At 38.1% G+C, this 11,534-nt stretch overlaps 1 protein-coding gene across 1 annotated transcript; it reads left to right on the top strand.

Annotated features, from left to right (window-relative positions):
- Positions 1-4,043: 4,043 nt before the first annotated feature.
- Gpr33 (G protein-coupled receptor 33) lies at positions 4,044-10,667 on the top strand. The gene is made up of 2 exons (XM_005376955.2): positions 4,044-4,147; positions 9,151-10,667. Exon 2 carries the CDS (start codon positions 9,157-9,159, stop codon positions 10,150-10,152), a length of 996 nt encoding a protein of 331 aa, XP_005377012.1. The 5' UTR covers positions 4,044-4,147; positions 9,151-9,156; the 3' UTR covers positions 10,153-10,667.
- Positions 10,668-11,534: the final 867 nt, after the last annotated feature.

The following is an 11,534-nucleotide window of genomic DNA, read 5'->3' on the forward strand; positions in this document are numbered from 1 at the left end:
TATAATATATTGAACTGCTCAAAATTTAAAATTTGCATGATGGGGTATATTCCCCCTTCCCTGGAAAGTAGACCCATCAGTAAGTGGTCTCTAATGTCCAATCCTTAACACATCCTGTAATTTTTATATGATTCATTACTTTCATAGGAAATCTGAACTTCATCATTCTCCAACATCCTGTGTTTGTTCACTCAAAGCAGATTAACTTGGGTCTAACATTGCAGAGAAACAACCCTATCCAAAACCTTAACATTTGGACACTGTACAAGGTCTGCCTTTTACCTCTGTACTCCAAAGCCCAACCTTTTCTCCCCTGAGACTGACTAGAGTCTGAATCCTTTCATAATCAAGATCTAGGCCAACTTCCTCCCCCAACCTGTCTCTGCTTTAGGTACATCCTGCCTGCAGTGCTGGGAACGCTATTCAGACATCAATAGGATCTGAGGTTCAGTGTGGCAGATCATATCCAGTAAGGCTGGAAGCAGATTGTCAGTGCAGTCTCCTGAAGAAAGCTGAATTTATGTTTGCAAGAATTCTGTCATACAAGGACTATGTATTGTTCCATTTTCCATTACTATACCAAAAGACCCAAGAAACCTAGATAAAGAATTTATTTAGCTGATAGTTTTGGAGGCTGAAAATGCAAACATCTGGGTTCCAGCCATGGTGAGGAACTCCCTGGCTGCATTACCTCAGGGCAGCTGTCACCTCGGTGGAAGCAGAGGGGAGAAGGAGTGATCACATGAAGAGGCAGCAAAGTACAGCATGGAGAGGACCCAGCCTTGCTCTTGTAGAACAGCCCTAACGACCCTCTCCTGAGAACTAATCAGGGCCCCACCAGCACTCTATCTAAGCACTCTAACGACCTCGCACTAAGCTCTATTTCTTGAAGGCTCTACCATCTCTCATTTTCTCACCCTGGCAACCAAACTTCTACCACATGAACCCTTGTGGGACACAGTCAAGCCATATTTAAACCATAGCATCTTGCAAAGGAAGAAAATTCAAAGCCATAAACCATGGGTGAAATTCAGAAGTCATGATGCAAGAATTCCTAAACGGAAAGGCTCAGTTAAAAGAGGAAAAGCAAACAGAGGTACAAGGGGCCAACATGGGGTAAAAAGACCTGGAACAAGATGCAGGTTCAGGGTAATGCTCATCCTCTTGATCAATACCTCACTGGCTCCATCGTGTCATTCTAATCCCACAAATGTCACCTATGGAAAAGCCTGTGAACTCCCTCATCTAAAGTAGCCCCTTCATTGACACCTTTTCATGTACTAATGTTCTGCACAGCACTGGAGTGCCAGCTTATGTTTCTTTTCTGTATATATTTATACTCTAGTTTATTATCTGTCTCTTCCCTTTAGAATATAAGCTCCATGAAAATACAGTTCTTCTCATTTACTCTGTATCCTCAGTAGCAAGAATGATGCTTCAAATACAACATACTCACTAAATAGTGGATGAATAAGTTAAAGCTCATGAACACTCCATCGTTGTTTAAAGATCTTTAGGTAATTCTGGCTTTCACAAGGCTGGAAACCCGGCCTCATACCAAGTGCTCCTTTCTATGCTTCTCAATCATTTTTTATAAAAAAGGAATCTGAGCCAGGTTCCTCTTCCTCTCTCGCACTCTAGACTTCCTAATTCTATAATGTATAAAATATATAAATAACAAATATATTAGGGATTATACTTAATTTTCCCCAAAGAAAAACAGGTGCTGGGGCTAATGCCACCATTAGGCAGCCCAAAATTGAATTCTTCTATCACCCCTCAGACATAACCTCAGTAGTACTTTCCTCCAATAAGTAATTAAGCCAATGATGTTAGTTGTCAGGAAATATGCAGGCTGAATTAGAGGAATTAACTTCTCTTCTGCGGCTTTAGGGATGTGGTTTCATTCAGTTCAGTTTTCATATTTCAAATTAAATCAGGTGGTTTCAAGAAAAGCACTCATAGAAATGGAAACTGTTTTATGTTCTTCTGATACAACTACAGTGTGAAATATATTAGAAATGCAGAAGCAGATGGTCCTTGCTGAGGAATCTTTTTTTTTTTTTTTTTTTTTTTTTTTTTTTTTTTTTTGGTTTTTCTCCGGTACCGGGAACTGAACTCATGACCTTGCACTTACCAGGCAGCTGAGGAATCTTTAAGCATACAATTTCCAGAGCCCAGAACTTAATCACTTCAACATTCTTAGGCTCTTTGGTACAGATATTGTGTTCTTTAATAACTGTAAACATTAAAAAACTTTAAATTATTTATTTTGCTTTTCCTAATCTCAAACACTATTTGGCATGCAATAGATACTCAATAAATGTTCCCTAAATTGCACTACTCACCTATTTGCTCCAGCCTACTGGGCTTGCTAATGTTCTGCTACAACCTTCACGATATTAATATTCACTACCACTTATTTAATACTTTGTACTAGGTACTGTGCTCATACCTTACCTGTGGTATCTCATTCAATCCACCAAAGCATACTTTAAAGATATGTTACTTTTGTTGTCATTGTTCCACACTAACAAACGAGGACACAAACAAAAGTGGCCGAGTTTGAATTTTATCCAGGGTTTTGCTTTCTATCCTGTATTGCCTTGCAATCAATGTAACAAGTACTTTTAGTGTATGTTATTTCTGCTTTGACTCCTCCATTAGCTGATAATGAGATCTAGGACAAGTTCTTAAATACCTCTAAGGATTTAGTCTCTTCACCTATAGAATGGAAGTTTGATGAAAACCTATTGTGATTCATTTTACCTTTCTGTGTCTCTTTTTGCTAATCTGCAAAATTAGTAAGTTTGGCCCTCATAATACCTCTAGTGGCTTCTGGATCTCTGTAGTAACCCAAAGGGTCTGAAAACCTGGTAAGAAACCCCTTTTAAAATGCAGCAGCATAATTGAAAACTCAGACTCGACCTGGAAAAATCAGTTCTTAGGTTGAAGGTCACAGCCACAAATGAATTAAGAACGAAAAGGTAAGCTTGTTTCTAACAAAACTACAGTCTAGAAGTGAAAGTTTTAAAAATGTGAGTGTAACACAGACTAGGTAATGGTTTTGGTCCCCAGGTCTTTACCACTAGAGCTACACAGTGCCTTTGATGTATTTTCTCCACTGGCGGCGCAGACATGAAGAGGAAAAAAGCAGCAAAGAAATAAGGACACTGAGGTCAGCCCGGAGATGAATCCAAAAAAATTTCAGAGATAGATTAGCGAGGGGGAAATAGGGAATACAGCACTGAGTCAGTAATGGTTCATAAATGGATGATCTGTATTTTAGTGTTTCTTACAAGATCATCTTCTAAGAGGTGGTAAGCAACTCTATCTTTTCCACTCTTCTCAACAATTGTGCAAATGTAGATGATTCTGCCTGCCAGCCTTCATCTTCCCAAACTGAATAATACAAATCTTTGGCCTGTTTTCAAACTCTTCTCAGTACCTCTCTCTCTCTCTCTCTCGTTTTTTGAGACAGAGTCTGGCCTTGACCTCACTACATATCCCAGGGTTGTAATGGCGATCCTCCTGCCTCAGCCTCCTGAGTCTTGGGGATACAGACGTGCGCCTCCATGCTTGGTTCAAAAATTTCTTTTTAATGTGAAACTCAGTGTTTATATTTTTCTCTGTAACCATTTTCTTCCCAGAAGATTAGGTAGCTCATTTCCAGTTTCTATTTTTGTCTCTGCCTGATATTTACCATCTTCCTATGTCCCCAGCATCATCCATCCATATGCTAATAAAAAGCCTTGAACTGAGGCAAACTGGTTGCCTGTTGGGATGACTGACGATTAGAAAGTAATTGTTCATCAGCATTTTAATACTTGAAATTACCTTATTGACTTTAAATAGAAATTATTTTGCTTATGGAATCTTTATATTCCCCCTTTAAAATGAAGAAATTATTTGAAGAAGTAATACTCTCTTTGCTTTCACCTCCCAAAACTACATTCCCCAAAATAAGGAAGAACAAGAAGACTCACAGAGTATGTAAATTTAAGGTTGAGACATTGCATCAGCAAGAAGGCAGATGAAATGAAGACAAAATGTCACTGATTTTTGCTTCTGTCTCTAGAAGGAAGATTGCTGATTGAAGTCCCTCTGGCATGCTCAAGACCATCAGGCTTGAAGACATCACTTGGAGGTAAGATTCCCTGGGCCAGAAGAGTTCTCCAGTGCTATTTCCTGAGTAGCCCTCTAGGCTTGCTCCTGATTAGCTTTCTGGGTCCCTTCCCCACAGAGTAGCTCAGAGTACTTTGCGGAGGTACCGTCTTCCTGAAAGCCCATTGTGTCAGCAGGATCATTACATCAAAGCCTCAAAATAATTCTAATCTGAGAGCTCTACCAGAAGAGATGGACATGTAGATTTTTCAGAAATCCCTGGAGTACTTTAGAATTTAGTTCCAGCACCTTGGGGAACAAAGTAGTGTGGCCTATAGGATTAAAAGGACAAGATAAAATCTGATTAGAAAAATAAATAAATTTAAAAAGGGCAAGATGAGGCTCTTACCATCCTTAATTTAACAAAATGAACAAAATAACAGGTTAAAAACATTACCGAGCACTTACCATATGCCACAAAGGGAGCTACATAATTTAAATGTATTCTCTCAGTCTTCTTGAAAAACTCATACAGGCTGAGGAGGAAAAGACTAAAAGACTTAGTTAAGTGTTTAAACTCACAGAGCTAATAAGGTCGGGTCCAAACTGAGGACTGTGGGATTTGAGCCTGAGCTCTGCTCCATTAATTTATACTCACATACATTAAAAGCTTCTGAAGAGATGTTTAAGAATGGAGACTTCTTGTTACATCAAATAAATCAAAGTTTCCAGAAAATGTGATATGATACTCAGAACCATTACCAACACAGATCAGCAAAGCTGCGCTTTGATTCTGCTTGCACTCTACATTATTTTTGGATGCCTTTCAGAAACCTGGCCATGCAGTTTTTTTAAATCCCCTAAAATTCAGTTTCTCATATGCACATACACAAAGAGACCCCCATATATACACCATGCACAGGTACACAAGCACCATACACACCATTCCATAGATAAATACTGATGGCAGGCACATACACACATACACAGACAGCACACACCACACGCATGATTGCACAAATACATTATAGATACACATAGACTACATATACACACACACAAACATACACACACACGCATAAAGCTTCAAATGTATACACTGTGGATAAAAACACAAACCACAGAGACATAGCAACCATATTCTTGACTGCATACACACAAATGCACCACAGATACACAGAGAGACCAGACATAGCCCACATACGTGTGTGCATGTGCGCGCACGCGCGCGCACACACACACACACACACACACACACAGTACGGGAAAATCCTCCGGGGATTGTATTCCTTCTTGTTTACTCAGGCCCCAGTTCCTACCATATACATCACCTCATTCACATCTCACCTCCTGTCTCTCTTTTCTCTCTATTCACCCCATTCCAGTTAGCTAGCACAAGCTCTTTTCTTTGATTCTCCAGAATAACCACCAACATAAGAGTTGTAGGTTAACAGGAAGAAAGGACATCCCATCATATCAAAGCACAGCAAATGGATTAAAATGGAGTGTTAGACACCAAGTTTTACACTCCTGTGTCATTTCTGCTTCTCAAAATATCCCACTGACCCTTTCTCCTGTTAAGGCCTTCTGACCTTCTGCTGAGTTTTTCTGAAATTCCTCACTTGAGACCAACCTCAACTCCCTTCTTAAGGTCCCAGGACGTCCACACTGCCTCTTTCAAGAATTTACACTCTTGCCAGCTATGGTGGTGCATACCTGTAATCCCAGCACTTGGGAGGCTGAGGCAGGAGGATCGCAGTGAGTTTGAGGCCAGCCTGGGCTACACAACAAGTTCAAGGCCAGTATGCACTACGTCAAGCAATTCTGTTTAAAAAAAAAAAAAAAAAAAAGATTTTACATTCTTTCACTTGGCATTGCCTGCTCATTCCAAACCATACAGACTTCCCTTTTTATCCCCGAGGCAAACTACTAAGGTATTTTCTAATGAGGGAACCACTTTTCTACTTTAAAGAAAAACTTTGCAACTCTCTTAGAAGGTGGAGTTAATATAAGGCAGTTGGGTTTTTTTTTTTTTTGGTTTTTCTCCGGTACCGGGAATCAAACTCATGACCTTGCGCTTGCCAGGCAGGCGCTGTGCCACTGAGCTAAATCCCCAGCCCCAGTTGGGGTTTTTTAATAGCAATTATTTTCTTTTCTTTTTATATTTTTAGAATGATTTTGCATAGTGAGAAAACTGCATCATTAGTAATTTCTATTGCTTTACTCAATTTATCAAAAACCAATTTGTTGATATGATTCTGTTGTAATAGCTATTTTCCAGAAACTGTTCTCAGGTTTATATTTCCAATACTATCAAAACCATTATCCAAGAAATTGGATATTTTAGATACTTTGATATTTACAGACTCTGATTCACGGACCATTATCAAAACCACTCCATATGAATTACCAGTTTTCAAAGAAGCTATCTAAAGCAGTGGTAGGGTTCTTCAACTACCATAATAGAAGATGCATAGTAGAGATGCTGATGGATATAAGAAATTTCACCCTTTTTAAAAATTTTTATTTTATTAGTATATGTTTGCAAGACATGAAGTTTACATTCTTCTTAAAGAGTAGGTACACATACTTGAAAGTATTTTACATTTTATTCTCCTTCCCTTCCCCCCCCACTTCCCTTTGCCTCCAGATCCCATCCCCCACTTGCACCATTACTGTTATTAGGTTTTAGTTCATGTTTGTGGCATAAAATATTTACATTCACTGTGATATTTGGCACATATAATGCCATATCTTAAATTTTGTGTCCCTTTCTCCACCTCCCCTCTTCACCCTTGGTCTCTCAAGACCATTTCCATTTGCAAAAGATCTATCTTCCTGCTTCCTTTCATCAATCTTTTATTTTGCTCTTTATTTATACTTTGCATTACTCAAATGAGAGGAATTACATGGCATTTAAGTTTGTATATCTGATTTTTCACTTAACGTTGTGTTTCCCAGGGGTATCCACTGTCCTACAAATGCCTCACATTTATGCTCCTTTTTAGACAGGTAGCATTCCATTGTGTATAGATATCACATTTTCTTCATCCATTTGTCTGTTGATGAACACAGACTGTTTCCAGGATTCAGCTAGTGTGAATTGTGCTACTATAAACATTGGTATGTATGTATCACTATAATATGATGTCTTTAGCTCTTTTGGGAAGATACCAAGAAGGAAAACAGAAATGGAATTTCTATTGTTAGTTCTTTGAGAAATCTCTCCAGACTGATTTTCATAATGGTTGTACAGTGGTACCTTTGTTCATGAACTTAATTTGTTCTGCAATTTTGGAAAAGATGACATTTGTGTTTGTGTGGGAGAGATGGCCATGGTCATGTTTGTGTTTGTGTGGGAGAGATGGCCATGGTCATGTTTGCCACCCGATCCAGAGTTTGCGAACAAAAACAAAATTTGGCCAAACAGTTGTGTTTGCAAACCTAATTGTTTGCAAGCAAAAGCATGTGTGAACCAAGGCACCACTGTAATAATTTATGTTCCACCAACAGTGTAGAAGGGCTCCTCCTTTCACCACAGCCATATCAACATTTGTTACTATTTGGTTTCTTGAGGACAGCCGCTCTTTCTGTTGTGAGATAAAATATCAGTGTGGTTTTGTTTTGCATTTCTCTAATGGCCAGAGTTGTTGAACATTCTTTTTTATATTCTCATGAGCCACTTGTACTTCTTCTGAGAAGTGTCTGTTCATTTTACCTGCCCATTTTTTCATTGGATCTTTCATTTTGAGTGGCTTGACTTTTTAAGTTCTCTGTATAATCTAGATATTAGTCATCTGTCTGAGGAATAGCTGGCAATTTTTTTTTCCTTTTCTATAGGTTGTCTCTTCTTGTACAGAAGATTTTAATTTGATATAATTCCATTTGTTGATTCTTGTTGTTATTTCTTGTATAACTGGAGTTCTGTTCATAAAGTCCTTGCCTACAACTACACTTTCAAGCATTTTACCTATTTTATCTTCCAGTAGGCTAATTGTTTCTATTTTAATGTTTAGATCTTTGATTGATTTTTATTTTAATTTAGTACATGGTGAGAGATAATTGATCCATCTTCAATCTTCTGTATATTGATAGCCAGTTTTCCCAGCACCAAGAAAGTTAACCCTCTCAAGTCTCACTTTTTCCCCTGTTTAAAGATTTGCCTCCTGGACCTTGCGGGGAAAGAAGAAATGACTTTTATAGAAAATTCCTGGCATATAACAAGTATCAGACAAATGTGAATTCCTTGACTTCTCTCCCTGTCTTCCCCTCCCCAAATAAAGAACCATATTCTATAGCATACCTTCCTCTTCTGTTGATGATTCTGAAGGCACTTTAGGTCTTTAGTGACCTAGGGCTCCCATATGAAGATCAAGTCTTACTGTTATGTGCTAAGTATTAGAATTCTAAATAACAGTATGTAATATGTATAGATGGCTTATGAGGGAAATCTAATTATGGCATCCCTTGATTACTAATCTACAACCATTGCTGTTATTTTTGTTGCATAAGTTTATTTCATTAACAACATTTGTCCTCATCAAGTCTTAGTCAAGTAAAACTCATTCTAAATTGCCTTATTCAAGTAGTTTGTGCCCATTTAAAAAAGCCAGATTTCTGCTTAATGCCCAATATACTTTTAACCACATAAAGTACTTAACAATTGTCAAAATGTCCCAACCTCTATTTGTCTTTCACATTTATTTTACCTATAATAATTCTATGTTTCATGTTTAGATTAATCTGATCTTAATGCCTCATAGAGCATAAAAGTATAGGACTTAGACAAGTATTTGAATTGATGTAGAACTATTGTGTTCATCACTCTTAAAAACATCATCATTTGAGGGCTGGGGATTTAGCTCAGGGGCAAAAGCGCCTGCCTGGCAAGTGCAAGGTCGTGAGTTCGATTCCCGGTACCGAAGAAAAACCAAAAAAAAAAAAAAGGCATTGTCATTTGGACCACTGCTATATAAAAAATAATTTCAATATCTACATTTAAACTTTTGTTTGTGCTTGTAATTTTCCCTGTTTTTCTCTCCTTAGGTAATTATGGATGTGATGAACTCTACCAATTATCCAATCAATGCCTCTACTTTAGTAAGAAATAGCACTCACTTTCCATCTCCTGCCTTAAAACTCATCATTGTCCTTCCTTTGTTCATATCATCTATAATTGGTAACATCACCAATGGGCTCTACCTATGGGTGCTAAAGTTCAAGATGAAGAAGACTGTTAATACCCTCTTATTCTTCCATCTCATTCTCTCCTATCTTATTTCAACATTGATCCTGCCATTTCTAGCCACCTCCCATCTTCAGGACAATCGCTGGAACTTTGGAACTGCCTTGTGCAAGGTCTTCAACAGCACTTTGTCTGCGGCCATGTTCGCCTCCGTTTTCTTCCTCTCCGCCATCAGTCTGGACCGTTACCTTCTCACTCTTCACCCGGCATGGTCCCAACAGCACCGGACCCCACGCTGGGCTTCCAGCATTGTCCTGGGAGTCTGGATCTCTGCCACAGCCCTCAGTATACCCTATTTGGTTTTCAGGGAGACACATCATGACCAGAAAGGAATGGTGACCTGCCGAAATAACTATGCTGTGTCTAGTAATTGGGAAAGCAAAGAGATGCAAGCATTAAGGCAACAGATTCATGTGGCCTGTTTCATCAGCCGTTTCTTGCTGGGTTTCTTTCTGCCTTTCTTCATCATCACCTTTTGTTACAGGAGAGTAGCCAGCAAGATGAAAGAGAGGGGTCTGTTTAAATCCAGGAAGCCCTTCAGAGTTATGCTGACTGCCATTGTCTCTTTCTTTGTGTGTTGGATGCCCTACCATGTATACCAGGGCTTAATTCTCACTAAGAACCAGTCATTACTTTTAGAGTTGAGTCTGATAATTACGGTGGTGACAACATCTTTCAATAATATTTTTTCTCCCATGCTCTATCTATTTGTTGGGGAGAATTTCAAAAAGGTTTTCAAGAAATCCATTCTCACTTTGTTTAGGTCAGCATTCAGTGATGAATTTTCTGCAGAAAGAGCATAAAACCTAAATTCAGAAGATTAAATTTAAGTTCTGGACCCTTAGATAAACATGGACCCTATTAATTATATCACTAGAGGTATAACCCCTGCTTTTGTGTACTATATTCCCTATATTAAAGACACACATAAATTGTACTATAGTTAGATCTATAAATGTTATCTTGGTTACTTTTCTCATTGCTGAGACAAAATACCCAATACCCAAACTTAGCAAAGAAAAACAAAGTTATTTGGCTCACGCTGGGTAGAGGTTTGAGTTCATAGTCATCTGGCTCCAAGGCAAGGTGGCATGGCAGAGGAGCATCAGAGAGAAGAAACAGTTCATGGCAGGTAGAAAACAGCAAAGACAAATGATAATAGCAGCTTCTTTCCTTTTTATATTCTACGGGTGCCAAGCCAACTAGTAGACTAATTTAGTAATCACACACCCATAGTCCTGGCATTGTGTCATCAATCAATCACACACTCTAGAACCAGCCCCCTCTGAAAAAGCCCCATCTCTGACTGCATGAGGCTTTGGGAGGACATTTAAACACAAGCCATAACAAATATTAAAAAGATTCTAAGGAAACAAGCAACATAATGTGATTTTTTTAAAACATTTTAAAATGTGGTACAATATAAGTAATATAAAATTTGCCATTTTCACCATTTTAGGGTATACTTCATTGGTATTAATTATATTTTTATACTGTACAACCATCACCATTACCTAGTGCTAAAATTTTTCATCAATCAAAGGGAAATTCTGTATCCAGCAAGTAATAACTCTCCACCCCTCCATCCCCATTCCCCAACAACCTCTCATCTGCTTTCTATCTCTATCATTTGCCTATTTGAGGTACTCTATATAAGAGAGATCATACAATATTTGTCTTTTGGGGCCTGGTTTTTTTCTTCTAGCACAATGTTTTTAAGGTTCATCTATGTTATAACATGTATCAGAACTGCATTTCTTTTTATGTCTAAATTGTATTTCATGATGTATATACAGCACCTTTTAAATCCATTTACCTGTTGATGGAGACACAGGTCATTTCCACCTTCTTTTTTTTGTCATTTCCAACTTCTTACTATTGTGAATAATGTTACCGTGAATATTTGTGTGCAAATATCTGCTTGAGTGCTCTTTTCAATTATGTTATACCTAAGAGTGGAATTACTGGGTCAAATGGTAATTCTTAAATTTATGAGGAAACATGTTGCTTTCCCACTAACAATATACAAAGGTTTTCCTTTCTCCATATCTTTAACAACTCTTGTTATTTTCCTTTTTAAAATTATTGTCATAAGGGTTGAAATGCAGGGGCAGGAATGGGGAAAAAGAGAAGAATTGAGACATACTATGTGCATGGACAATGTGATCATTATAAATGGCAAATA

The sequence above is a fragment of the Chinchilla lanigera genome, unplaced genomic scaffold (assembly GCF_000276665.1).
Source record: "Chinchilla lanigera isolate Chin_1 unplaced genomic scaffold, ChiLan1.0 scaffold00008, whole genome shotgun sequence".
In the NCBI taxonomy this organism is placed as follows: domain Eukaryota; kingdom Metazoa; phylum Chordata; class Mammalia; order Rodentia; family Chinchillidae; genus Chinchilla; species Chinchilla lanigera.

Excerpts from the sequence above, each read along its gene's own strand:
- Gpr33 (XM_005376955.2), top strand. The coding sequence starts at position 9,157 with ATGGATGTGATGAACTCTACCAATTATCCAATCAATGCCTCTACTTTA.